The sequence below is a fragment of the Dromiciops gliroides genome, chromosome 3 (genome assembly GCF_019393635.1).
Source record: "Dromiciops gliroides isolate mDroGli1 chromosome 3, mDroGli1.pri, whole genome shotgun sequence".
Classification (NCBI taxonomy): Eukaryota; Metazoa; Chordata; class Mammalia; order Microbiotheria; family Microbiotheriidae; genus Dromiciops; species Dromiciops gliroides.
Window position 1 is genome coordinate 123,114,329 of NC_057863.1, and position 14,435 is coordinate 123,128,763.

Here is a 14,435-nt window from a genome sequence, read left to right on the forward strand (position 1 = left end):
AAAGAAGTAAGGCTAGGAAAGAGAGATATTTGGGTTTGGAAAGTTACTAGAACAGTGAATGGAACCCTAAGAGAGTAGAGTGACATATTCTTTCCAGGAACAATTAAAGATTTGATTATGGTTCCAAAACGGAAAAGGGAGAGGGAATGACGATAGAGTTTCAAGGGTAGATATGGATAGAGAAGTCTGAGGAGCGAAGTGAAAGTTATTTGGAACTTGGGCCTATATGAATTTGGGAAACTAAGAAAAAGAATCAGAAAAAACAAAACACGCTCCCTCCCCAACCTCCCCCCCCTCCCTGCCCCAAACCTTAAACCTCAAACTTTCAAATGACCACTGGATCAAATAGTAATCATTTCAGTGCTGGTGAAACATAAAACTCCGTAATGAAAAAGAACCCAAATCTGTCTCTTGTTCATAAGAGGACTGTGTTATCACAATACTGTCTTGCTTAGTCCTTGGAAAAATTGTAATCTGTTTTTGTATAACAATGAATTGAAGGTTAAAAATACCCAAAGGAAGGTTTACTAACTGACTCCAAAAGCAAACTAATTGACCTTACACTAGGTCAGCTGCACTGGACTATTCTGGTGATGTGGACAGATGACACCAGCATTCCAAACTTGTTGCTGGATAGCAAACTAAATGAGGTCACTCCTATGTAAGGTGGGGAGAAGAAGCACTTCAAGGACAAACTGAAAATCTGAAGCAGCAACAAAACGTTAACATCAAGAGTGGCCACTGTGGAAAGAACCCATTGGAAAAGGAAGGAGCTAAGATGGAGGGTTCCATGGGAGCAAAAAGTCAGGGTTGACTAGAAAAGCTTGTAGTCAGGGCTTCTGAATTCTGAAGGCTCTGTAGTACTCACTGCACTACTGGGGTTGTATGATGTCCATATTTTCCCTCCACAAACATAAATTATGCAGATGCTAAAAATACACGAGTGTGGTTTGTTCTTGTGGGCTGCCGAAAAAAAGCAATAGTCTGCAGGAGGGAAATGGGGTTTGCTTATTTCAACCATGCCCAAGGCTACATCTCATTCGAAGTAGAGACGGCTGCTATGAAAAATACGGCATATTTCTGGAACATTCTCCACATTCTTCCTGTGTCTAAATATGAGGACAGCACTGTTTCAGAAAGCGGTGACTACAGGTATTTTGGGCATACCCAGTGACACAGAATGGCCATGCCCTGCACTTAATTCAAGCCCAGAAAATGATTTCTTAGCAGTAGAGCAGGATTGGCTTGGTCATACACTTCTATAGTTTTATGTATTCATGAATGTTCTGTGTGGACACTATTAGCATGGATGCTGATCATAAGATCTTCAGGCTTTCCTAGAAATATAGCTTCATGAGTTTCTGTGACTCATCATCTTCCTCCAACAAAACAAAAGCAAAAACTCCCTGAAACAAAAAAAAACAAACAAAAGCAATATGCAAAATGAGAACTGCCTCCCCCCCACCCCAATTTTCACCAGATGATCAACCTTCTGGTGTTGAGCCTCTCTGACCTTAGCTATACTAGCCTAAAATGACAGTCACATACCGGAAAAGTCCTCTTTGGCTTTTAAAGCCTTTGATAATCTGACTCCTAGCTACCTTTCCAGTCTCCTTATACCTTACTTCCTCTCATTCCATTCTTACCCAACACTCCCCCCCTCCCCCATATATTCTGGAATCCAGTGAAACTGACTTCCTAGCTGTTCCTAATATACCATACTCCACCTTCCTACTCCAAGTATTTTCACTGGCTGCCCACTTCCCCCATGCCTTTGATTCTCTCTTTGTGGCTGCTTCCTGGCTCCATGGCTTCCTTCAAGTCTTAGTTTAAGCCTCACCTTCTGTAAGAAGCCTTTCTTGATTATCATTAGCCCCTGTGCCTTCTCTCTGAGATGATTTTTAATTTATCTTTCATATACATGTTTTCACATAGTTGTTTGCATGTTGTCTCATTCATTAGACTGTGAGATCCTTAATAGCAGGGACAGTTTCTTTGCCTTTCTTTGTATCCCAAGCACTTAGTGCAGTGTCTGACACATAGCAATCACTTAATAAATGATGATCAACTTGACTTTTTTGGTTTTTCTTGAGAGGGTCACCATATGGCTTAATTATCTCGTTCTAATATTTTAAATTCTCAAAACTTCCACATATAGCATATTCACATATAAGCACAAAAATTCCTTTCAAAGCCAAATATAAAATGATTTGGGATTTATATATTCTCTTATAGTTTTTTCCTCTAGATTTCATTTCACTGAAGATAACTCCCCAAAACTCAGGAAAAATCTCACCACCTGACAAGTCATAAAGCTGCTAACAATACCCTATACTACGTGCCACATCTCAAAGACACATCTTGTTTAGAAAAAGAAAAAAAATTACCAGTAACTTGCTGGAACCCCACATCCAAGAGTAGCTAGACTGGGTATTTCCCCAGGTAACTTAAGTCTTTACTCCATAAGACTTTGCATATAAGGGTCTTCCATGTGTAACTCTCATGAAAACCTGGTGAACTTCTGGATGTCCTTAAATGACATCTTTTCTAAGCCAGTATCATACTCTCTGGCTGTCCTCTTATTATCATCACCTATCTCTTTTCCCTTGTTACAACACACGATCTCAAAGGAGGGTTCTTCAAATAGCTTATTCTGCATTCATATCGAAATTAACACAAAAGGAAGGTCTTGGTGTCATGTAAACAGAGTGATGCATGTAGCTTCCTTTGAGTTTTCCTCTTTAGAGCTTCTCTCCTCCAGAGCTTTCCCTTTGCCACTGAATTAAAGAGCAATGTATTCCTCACCCTAACCTGGTAATCCATCTAATTCTGTTAGGATGAAGGCTATCTAGCCTTCCTAGTAGTTCCTCATTCTAGTTTCCTAGATACCACTAGGTTGCCACAACCAACACTGAATTTCTATTCTCAGGAGGTACTGCATCAAATTAGGCAAATAAGACGATGTTTTACACAAGTATCGATTATTTAACATTAAAGTGGCATTCCTGTACCACTGACCAAATTTTGATGTTATCTTTATTTGCATATCATATGAATGAATCACAATGATGCAAAGGAGGATGAGATTTTGACAATCAACTGATTTACCATGGGCCTAGTGCTGTACTATACAGTGCAAGATGAACAATGGGGGTAGAGAGTTAGTAAGCCTTTATACTTTATTATGTGTGATCTGTATAGACAAGGCAGCCAGAAAGTACAGTGGATAGAGTGCTGAGCCTAGAGTCAGGAAGACTCATATCTTTGTGAGTTCAAATCCAGACTCAGATACTTAGCAGCTTTGTGATACTGGTCAAGTCACTTAATTCTGTTTACCTCAGTTTCCTCATCTGAAAAATAAGCTGGACAAGGAAATGACCAACCATTTCAGGATCTTAGCCAAGAAAACCCTAAATGGGCTCACAGAGTCAGACATGACTGAAACAACTGAACAACAATAACAAAATGTGTCCATTTCTTCTCTCCTTTCAGGTAGCTAAATTTTCTTCATCACATTTTCACATTAGCCAATTAGGTGATCAATCCACAAAATTGTCATATAATTCTATATGTATAGTATTAGAAGACACGATTAGAAAATATTTTACAAGCTGAAAAATGAATTTAAAAACCATTCTCAGATATAAAAAGTTGCATATTGCCATGAAAAAGGATGTTTCTCCATCTTAACTTGTTGCCAAAACACATGTTCTAATGCTTTCTCAAGATTCAATAAAAATATAATTGCCACTTAGCTAATTAAATTAATTTGAAGTAAACAAAGAAAATATTACTGTAACTATTCTGTGTAGAGAACTGTATTAGTTGAAAGACAAAGTTTAAATAAGAAATGGGTTTTGCCTTTATGTAGTTTAATAGGAGGAGTCTACATTTATGCAGAAAACTACGATGAGAAATAATACATGTGCATGACAGGGAGATGCAAAGCAAAGTGTTATATAAGTTTTGAGGGGAAAAAAGTCATTATTCACTGGCCAGTTCATGGAAGGCTTTATGGAGCCGGTGGCATTTGAGCTAGGCTGTGGACACTGAATAGGAATCCAAAAAGCACAGAAGGAAGGAGAATACTCTAGGCATAAGAAATATTAGTGAGAAAAAGCAAAGAAGCAGGAAAATGAAAAATGGTTTTAAAGAACAAAAAATAGTTCAATTTTGATGGAATATAGAACACTTGATGGAGGTAGGAAGGGGACTATATAGGAGTCAAGGCTGAAAAAAAGTGAGACGGAAAGCCATAGGGAGCCTTGAATGCAAAGACAAGTCTACATAGGAGGTAATATTTAGACACTGAAGATTTCCGACTAGTGTCATTACATGACAAGATCTATGAACATGGAAACTTATATGGTTAGACAGTGGTATAAAGAGAAACAAACTGGAAGAGGAGAAAAAGAGGAGATTTAAGCATCAACACTCACTTTAAAAAATCTGAATAAAGATTTAGATCTGAAACAGGTCACCTAGTCCAATATAAAATACTCAAATGGTCCTTTAAATTCCCTTCAATAAAACAAGTCACAAGCATCCACATCTGTTCGTTCTGTGTGATGTCTGTTTGTTTCCTCCTAGAATTTTGTCACGGGGGTGCAACCAGTATCTATAATCACTCAAAGGAGTTTGCTCTGACTATTCACACAGGAAAGACAAAGCAAATGAAGAACTTCTATTACTCCGATTAAGATGTGGATTTGGGTGGACAACATACATGGATTGTCCAATCAGTATGTGTAACAATGATAGACAATAGAGATTGATAGGAAGATGATCTGGCATTGAAGAAAGAAGATTAGCAGGACAGAATTGCAAAACTTCTTTAATATATAATTATATATTATTAATAATAAAGTTATTAATCTTATATTACTAATATTAGTCAAATCAATGCCGAGTCAAAATTTCCAGATTCACTATTCTTATCATTTTATAGACTGGAATAGCATGGTAAGACTTACTGTCACAAGTTATACTGTATCCTAATTTCCAAAATAGTAGCTGATGAATCTATAATGATTTCAGCTAAATATTCATACAGATTTCTATATTTGATTATATCTACATTAATAGTAACTTTAGTGTTAGAATAGTGTATACATGCAACCACGCGCTCTGTAAGGGCCTCATAGCTCTCACCTAAGCATGTCAAAAACAACTATTATCTGGGTTTTCCTGTTGATTCCAACCTGCTCTCATACTAGCAGGTCAAGGGTACAAAATATAGACTATACTGTTCCATATAGAAAGGACTTTAAAGGATTGTGCATAGCACATAGTAGACACTCAATTAATGCTTACTGATTGACTGAACCTGAAAATTTATAGCTTCTGTATATGCACACATACAATTTATGGGTACTAGAATAACCAAGCCATGAGTTTGGTTCAAGAAAGAAACCCATGAAATATCTGAGTCCAACACAAAAGTGCCAAAAGGGATGAAGATCTGAAGACAAACACTATCGGTATTTATACCATCAGCCTCCCAGTCTATATACCAAGGGGTTTCCTTTTAACTCATGTATTTCATCTTTATTCAAGGTCTACTGACTCTCCCCCAATTCTCTGTTATCCCTATGCTTCCTCCCCCTCCCTTTTGGGTCAGTCTCTGTCTTCTAAACCAGTTACACACTTGTAGCTTTCATCCCCTTGGTACCATTAGATAATCTAAAAGAAACTTCTGTACATTTGGCTGCTCCACATTGCTAATGGTCATACCTGTAATCACTTTTATGTCTTAACCCTGTAGCATTCAAATTTTCTGATATATCTTTAGCTTTTCTTACCTGAATCTTACTGCTAATTTATTAAAGTTATGCTCCACTCTTTAGAAATCTGACCCAGCTTTCACTTTTGGAGACATTTCAGTTTTTTTAGTAGGGTTTTTTCTCTTTTATATACCAATCTTTTTCAGTTTAGGGCAAGGAAAGCCTTAAATCCTGAAAGTCGTTTGATTCTATTCAATAGCTTCATGATTAAAAAACAAATGCTATTACAGAGACCAAAAATAAAATAAAACCTTTAAAAAAATAACGTGTCAAAGTTACTCATATATGTTCATATACATTGAAAAATTAGAGAATTGGTTAAGACCGAGATCATTCAAACAAATGTTTTCCTAGAATTATGAAATTTGATGATTCACCCTAAAAATTTGTAGAAAAAATGTTTTTCTACTTATATAATTGCAGTTAACAGGTGTCAATGTTCTTTTCTCCTTAAAAGTGAATTTTTTAGAAAACAATAAAAATACATAAAAGGCCATAAGGATAAGAATCCTCTTTACAGTCAGTTTCATATTATAAAAGTATCATTTCCATTAAATAGCAACATAAAAATGGCAGTATACTGTATTTATAGGGTTAAATTATTTATGAAATGCTGCAATGGCAATCAATAAACATTGATTAATTTACTCTATGCCATGCACTATGCATGCCATACACATCCAAACAGTGAAACAATCTACTACCAATAAGCTCACATTTTGATGAGGTAATTGAGTACATATATATTTAGTTACATACAGAATAAATACATTATTTAGGGGTTAACTTGCAAGTTATGGCACTAGCATTTGCAGTGGTCAGGAAAGGCTTCATGGAAAAGAAGTTGGTGCTTGAGTTGCATCTTTAAAAAAAAAGAGAGAGATTCTATAGGTAGAAGTTGGGTGCCTCCTAGCTATGGGGAAAAGCCAGTACACAGATAGGACAAATGATAGAATGTTTTGCATGAGGAACAGAGAGAAGACCAGTTTGTCTGGATTGCAATATGCAGGAAGAGGAACAATGTACAGTGAGTTTGAAAGGATAGGTCAGGGCTAAGTGGTAAAATAATTTAAAAGCTAAAAAAGAGGGTTTATATTTTATCCTAGAAGCAATAGGAAACCATTGGGAATTATTGAGTAGAGGAGTGACATGAACAGATCTTCACTTAGAGAAAATCACTTTGGTAACTGTGTGGAGGATGATAGTAATGGAGAGAGATCTGAGCAGCAAAAACATTTAGGAGATCCATAGTAGACAAGAGGTGTTCAGGGCCTGAGGGTACTGACTTTGTCAGTGAAAAGAAGGAGCCAAATGTAAGAGACATTGTGGAGGTGGAAAGAGCAAGATTTACCAGATGCAAGACATGCCGTGGAGGTAGAAGAATGAAGATTTGCCAACTGAGTGGATATGTATGTTGAGGGAGAGTGAGGAACTTTGAATTTGGAGATCTTTATCTTCCTCTTAAACTCTCTCCCACCCCCTATCTTTCCTATTACTGCAGGGAACACCACCACCCAGGCTCTCAGGCTAGCAACGCAGGTGTTATACTAGACTCCTCTTTATCTCTCACCCTCCCCACCATTCCCTTCGAATCTGCTGTCAGGAGCTGTCAATTTCACTTCTGCATCATTTGTCAGATGGATCTCAGAAATTACCAGCCCTCCTTAACCTCACACCTGGACTTTGATTACTACAACAATAGCCTGCTGATGGGTCTGCCTGCCTCAAGTCTCTTCCTATTACAATCCATCCTCCAATCAACCACCGAAGCGATTTCCCCTAAAGCTCAGATCCAAGCATGTTACTGCCCTACTCAATAAATGCTAGTGGTCCCCAATCACCTTCAGGATCAAATAGAAACTCACTCTGCATTCAAAGCCCTTCATAATCTAGTGTCCTCATACCTTTCTAGTCTTCTTAGACCACACTCCCCAGCATGTCCTCTGACTCGGTGACACTGGCCAACTTGGTGTTTATCAAACAGGAATTGCATCTGTAGGCTCCCGGCATTTTGTCTGGCTGTCCTCTATGCCTGAACACTCCTCTTCCTCATCTCTGCTTATTGGTTTCCCTGGCTTCCTTTAAGACCTAACTAAAATCCCATCTTCTAGGACAGGGATGTGGCACAGTGGATAGAGCAATGGCCCTAGAGTCAGGAGGACATGAGTTCAAATCCAGCCTCAGACACTTGACACTATCTGTGTGACCTGATTGCCTTAAACAACTGGAGCCATCTCCAGTCATTCTGATGTATATCTTGCTAATAGACCCGATGACTCTGGAGGAAAGAAAGAGGTTGGTGACTTTGCACAGCCCTTCCTCACTTAAATCTAATTCACTGTAAATCATGACATCACCCTGAGAAGAAAGGACAAACAAAAACAAAATCCCATCTTCTATAGGAAGTCTTTTAAATCCCTTTAATTCTAGTGCTTTCCCTCTTTTAATTATTCCTGTTTATCCTGCTTATAGCTTGTTTTGTACACATTTGTTTGCTTGTTGTCTCCCCATTGGATTGTGAGCTCTGTGAGGACAGAGATTGATTTTTGCCCCTTTTTATATACCCAGTACTTAGCACAATGTCTGGTGCATAGTAGGCACTTAAAAATATTTACTGACTATTGACAATCAACAGAAATAGGGAAATTTAGAAGTGCTTTGGGTGTATGGTTAGATAATAACTTCTATTTTGAACATGGACTATTTGTGATATTTTCTAGAACATGTAGTTTGAAACATTCAATGGCCATTGGAGCTAGAGGACTAAAGTTCAGTGAGAGACTGGGTTGTATATATAGATCTGCGTGCTATCTCCATGGTAATAATAATTACATCCTTGGGAGTTGATGAGATCACCAAGAAAGAGAAAGTGTCAATAATAACAAAGAGGGCTAAGGACAGACAACTGGGGCACAGCCACAATTCTGGAGTCTGATATGAATGAAATGAAACAAAGGAGAGTGAGAAGGAGCAGAACAACTAGTTAGAGAGGTGGAGGAGAAGAAATAAGGATAGCAAAGGCATGAAAAGCTAGAGAGGATCAAGAATCAGAAGGAGAGGTTGTGTCTAATGCAGCATATAAGACAAGAAGAGGAGACTAACATATTTGTTAATGACAGAATGCTAATAACTTTGGAAGGGTAGTTTCATTTGAGTGATGAGTTTGGAGGTCGGGTTACATAGGGCTGAAGAATGAGTGATGGGGAGAGGAAGCAAAGGCAGCAGGTGTAAACACTTTTTTCAAGAAGTTTGGCCAAGAGAGGGAGGAAATATATAAGATGATAAGGAATGACAGTGAAGGTTTTGGTTTTTTGTTTTTTTTTGAAGGATGGGTGAGACTTGAGCTTGTTTGATGGCAGAAGGGAAAGAACCAGTAGAGAAGGAGAGGTTTAATATAAGAAAGAAGGGGGATGACTGAGGCTGGAATCAGCTGGAAAAGATAGGAGGGGATGGGATCAAAGACATAGGTAGAGGGGTTGGCTCTGGCAAGAAGAGTCATCTCTTTTTCAGAGACAGAGGGAAAGAAAGATATTGTCAAGTTTTGGGGTGCAAAGAATGAACTTCATTTTCTCAGCAAATTAAAAGGCAAGACCCCTAAGTGATAGAGAAGGGAGATGGAGGGGTGGGAGGCTTGAGGAGAGAAAAGAAGGTATGGATTGTTTCTTTGGGAAATGAGGTAGGGAAACAATTAAAAAAGAATAAAAGGATGATATGTGTGTGTATATATGTATGTATGTGTGTGTATATATATGTGTGTGTATATATATATATATATACATATATATATATACACACACACACTACTGATTTCAGTGTTTAGGCAATGAAACTTTTTTCTTTTTTTGTTTTGTTTTATTTCTTTTTTGTTGTTTTTTTAAACTTTTCTAAAAAATAAAAATAAACAAATTTATCAGAATTGTTTTTTCAATGAATGGATCACTGTGTCAACAGCTATTACTATTATCAATAATAAAAATGACTTGAACATTGTAATCAGAAGTATATGCTATATCAAAAGAGTTTGGCCATAGTGAAATCAATTAAAAAGTTAATTTAATCCCCTTTCTTTCTCTCTAGCTCTATACTATAGCTACAACAGTGATGGTGGTAGGCCACTGACAACAGCAGCACAAGAACCAAGTTCATCATACTTGCAGTGAAAGTGGCTGCTTCTTGCTTTGGGAGGTTAAAGTCCTCAGAGTATTATCAATCCAGAGATTTTTCTGGGTGAAATTAGTACAGTGGGGAATTTAATTCTATGTGTACACATTGTTTCCCTTCATAGAATGGAAGCTCCTTGAGAAAAGGACAATTTTGGTTTTGTCTTTGCATTCTCAGGTTCCTAGCATAGTATCTGGGACTTAGGAAACAAATAGGTGCTTGTTGAGGGATTGATTAGTTGGTCACAAGATAGGAAGGGACCTTGGGAGCTCAGTATTTGTTATTCAGTTGTTTTCCGTCATGTCCAATTCTTTGTGACCCCATTAGTAATTTTTTTTTGGGGGGCAAAGATACCGGAGTGGTTTGCCATTTTCTTCTCCAGCTTATTTTACAGATGGGGAAACTGAAGAAAACAGGGTCATGCCCAAGGTTGAGGCCGAGTTTGAACCCAGGTCTTCCTGACTCCAGGCCCAGCACTCTATCTACTGTGCTACCTAACTGCCCTTGAAAGGCAGACTAAAAGATCATAAATCACCATATGCTTGGATGGATTTTGACAAAGATGAGTTTATGAAAACAGCCATGGTCTATTTCTGCTGAAAGATGGCTTATGTGATTTCATACACAGATTCCAGTGAAAAGAGGGAAGGGAAGAAGAGAAATCATGAGGCTGCTATCATACAACAGCCTGGCAAAATAATAAGAATAAGAATAAGAATAAGAAATAAAAATGGAAAATCACTTCAGGACTATGAAAGAATAAAGAGCCAAAGAAAAATCTTCAAGAACTGCTGAATAATTACCAAGGTCTTAATTAAGCAACTGGGGCTCATCAGGGTATTACATATGTAGTCAACTGCCTTCCCTTACCTTATCCCTAAAGGATTTTGATGGCATCTTCCATTGCTCCCACCCAACTGAGGCATCACCTCATTTAGAGAAAAGAGGAGGTGGAAGGAGAGAGCCAAAACAATGTGTTATTTTTATAGCCAAGTGTTCAACTGTTGGATGTGTTATTCCACTGACATGTTAACAACCTGCAAGTGACTCAAAGTTGAACAACTGCTATAACCACCAAAGCCCACACATTGGAATCCCATGGCAGTTTACCTGTCATTAAAAAAAAAAAAGTTTCAGGCTGAACTACCAGAAGAAACACTGATTTATAAGGGAAAATCTTCATGATGCCTATTTTTAACAAGAAGGTATTTATGCCTGCATGCTTCGCTAATCACTGAACCAACCATATATTATCCATCTCTTGCTTACAAAGGCAAGCATCACAACTGATATTAATCAACGTCTTGTGTCCTAAAAATTAAATGTCTGAATTCCATGGTAAAAATAAAGTGGTAAATTATTTTCAACTAAACTTGTAATCTATAGCTATATAGACAGATATAGATATATATGTGTATATAGTAAATAATAAAGATAGATCTCTGTGTGTGTTTTACATCATAGGCTCAAGTAAAATGTTTACTGGCTCAGATGCACGCTTTTCTTATTTAAATTAGGATAGCATTATTTTGTAAAAGAACCTTTACCAAACCACTTAGGTTTGGTAAAATTAATTTGCAATTAATTTGAAAACTACCCTTGGACCTAAAAGAAAACTTGACCTCTTTCTTTATCTTACCTTTGACATGGCTTCTCCCATCCTCCAGCAACGGCACTACTATAGTGTTGTTCATATTTCCAGGTGACCGCACAGCTGTATAGACAACAGGCACCGACTGTACCACCACTGGGATGCGGTGAACATGACTCAGTTTGTTAGACTGTAAATTCATGGGGCTTGAAGGTGGTACTGGATGGATAATGTGCAAAAACTGCTGGCCTCCCACACCAGATGCAGAGGCCACAAGAGGCCCTGGAGTTAATACTGTTGGCGCAGATGATGCTGAAGATACTGACGTGATAACAGTTGGGGATGAGGCTGGACGACTAGAAGACGATGATGAAGAAGTTGAAGTAGAGGAAGGAGAGGAGGCAGAGGCTGTCATGGAAACTGGGGAGGATGAAACTGCTGTAGGGGATGTCCTGGCTTTGTTTATTGACAAGTCCACTGGCTCAGTTTGTGTTTGGAAGTGATCTGTGGATAATGAGTCCTCCGGGGGCTCCGTTTTCATGTTATTTAACAAGAGCGGAACAGCTTCCATATCCGGGTAGTTGTGGACGTTTGGAGACTGTGGAGGGAAAATGAAATATTAATTTCTCTTTTTTGACTGTCACTTTTCATAGGCATGTGATCAGAATATGTGAACATTTACCTTTCTTCATATTTCTATGAGAAACATAACATTTTACCCAGCTTTTAAGAAAAGCTCAGGATAATGTGTAATCTCCTCAAAAATAACAAGAGGATGATATATTTCTATCAAACTTCATACATAAATACTTACCTGATTTTAAACAAGATTTTCTTGGTCCTTTCAACTCACATATCACCATATAGACCAAAAAAACAGAAATTGAAGATATAGCAGAGAGAAATCACTAAGATGTTTCTATTTTACATTCTGCAAGATACTGCCAGGATATAAGTTACTACCTGGAAATAAATAAGGCAATTAGGGAAGTGCAATAACTCTTTTAAGCCCCATGAGTACTACTGAATTCCAGGGAAATATAAATTACTAAATACCCTGAAAGGTGTCTAACTTAATTCTAGATTATAGCTTATGCACAAAACAACATGGTGGGGCTAAACTCAGAAATGGGGATCATCACAAAATATTATTGCAGCATTTCTAGAAAAGGATACAACAGGAAAAACATGATTGTTTACATGTGAAAAAGGAGAAGGGCCTTTAATTAAGTCCTAGTCTGATGCCTCATTGTGGTATACATATGACCATGGGTTCTTTTGGGTTATACCAGTGGAGCATAAGCTCTGGCAGGTTTTACCAAAGCAAAAAGGCTTCTAGTTCAAATCCCATGAAAGACTCTTAACTTTCACTTGGGGACCAAGCTAGCAACATTTGCAACTACTCTTTTAACAGGTTGGGTGCAAGGTAATGACTGTTTTGGCCACAGAAACCCTCAAAGATCATGAGCTAAGTCAAAGAGCTATGATCTGCGTTGCTGAAGAGAGAATCAGGGATTCTGGGCATGAAGAGAGAAAGGAGGCCCTTGTTCTTCATGTTTGTGCTCCAATTCTGAAGGAGAGGGAGGAGGTGAGTTATCCTTTAAGGTATCTGGTAATCCATGACAATGTTCCCCATTAGTTTAGCTATAAAGAAAAAGAAAACTATCTTGATTTCCTAGTTTATTTTAATTGCTGTAGCTTTTCAAGAGTAAATGAATTAATTTTCTTTGTAAAATGGCAACAAAGATCAGATTCACTGATTAAATGTTAGCCCCTTAATGTATCTCCTTAATGTATCCAGTACACATAAATTAGATGTGAATCTAAAATTTAGACTGAATGATTTGTCCAAGGCTAAGTAAATGATTCATAAATTGGTTATTTCCAGTACTCTGACACAAAGTGGGGCCACATTATTTGTCCTGATGAATTAGACAAAGGTTATAATAGTAGCCAACCTTTTTGGTCATGATCACATATCCTTGGCTTCTATAGTCTTCCGCTGAATAAAGAACAAACAACTTCAGCCTTCATTATTATAGCAGAGTAACATTGTTCAAAATAAAATGAAATTGGTTCATTTCACAATTTGTTCTGAATAAGAAGTACCATTCCTCTAAAACTGGGATACCTTTGCACTTGATAGAATGTATTTCTGTAAAATACCAGATTCTTTATTTCTGTAAAATGAATAACATCTCCATTCAAAACACAATAGCTATGAGTATGATATAACATAGAATTCAACTTCTCAAAATTGAAAAGAAAAGAAAACAATTATGAAGTTGACAATGGTAACAGATCAACTAAAAATGGAAATGTGTTGGTGGTTTACTGTTTTTATTTTTTTCTTCCAAGCTAACATGATTACTTCTGTTACCTTATATATGCAAGATAAATTCAAATGAATTATCTAAAGAAGAAATATTGAAGAATATTCTAAATAATAAGGCTTCCAGCTTTATTCTTGAAATGCAGAAAACTAATTGCTTTATAATCTTTTCAAAGCACTTAAAAGAGCTGACTAAAAAAACCAAAAATATCACAATCAGACAAGTAAGATTTTTTTTAATATAAATAACATTGTTCAGTGTTTTCTAATCAAACACTACTCTATTTTTTTTGCAACTTATTAGGTCTTTCTTAATCTCTCCTATAATTATTGTCTATTTGTCTCTCTCAAATTTACCATGCATTTTTCAGAAATATTTTAATTAATTAATTAATTTAGAATTTTTCCCAAGTTACATGAATAAAGAAACATAAATATTTTGAATATACTTATCTGTGTATGTTTTTTTTCTCCATATAGAATGTAAGCTTCATGAAAGAAATACTGGGTCTTTTTGGTCTTTGTATTCCCAATGCCTATAGTTCCTGACATGTAATAGGCAGTTAAT

General features: G+C 37.0%; 1 protein-coding gene across 3 annotated transcripts in view; it reads right to left on the minus strand.

The window, feature by feature from the left end:
• Positions 1 to 14,435, minus strand: part of KLF12 (Kruppel like factor 12) — a 581,101-nt gene that overhangs the window by 167,287 nt on the left and 399,379 nt on the right. For all 3 annotated transcript variants that reach the window (XM_043994967.1, XM_043994966.1, XM_043994968.1), the window contains exon 4: positions 11,584 to 12,133. In XM_043994967.1, coding sequence (XP_043850902.1) covers positions 11,584 to 12,133 — 550 coding nt within the window. The remainder of the gene's footprint in view (positions 1 to 11,583; positions 12,134 to 14,435) is intronic.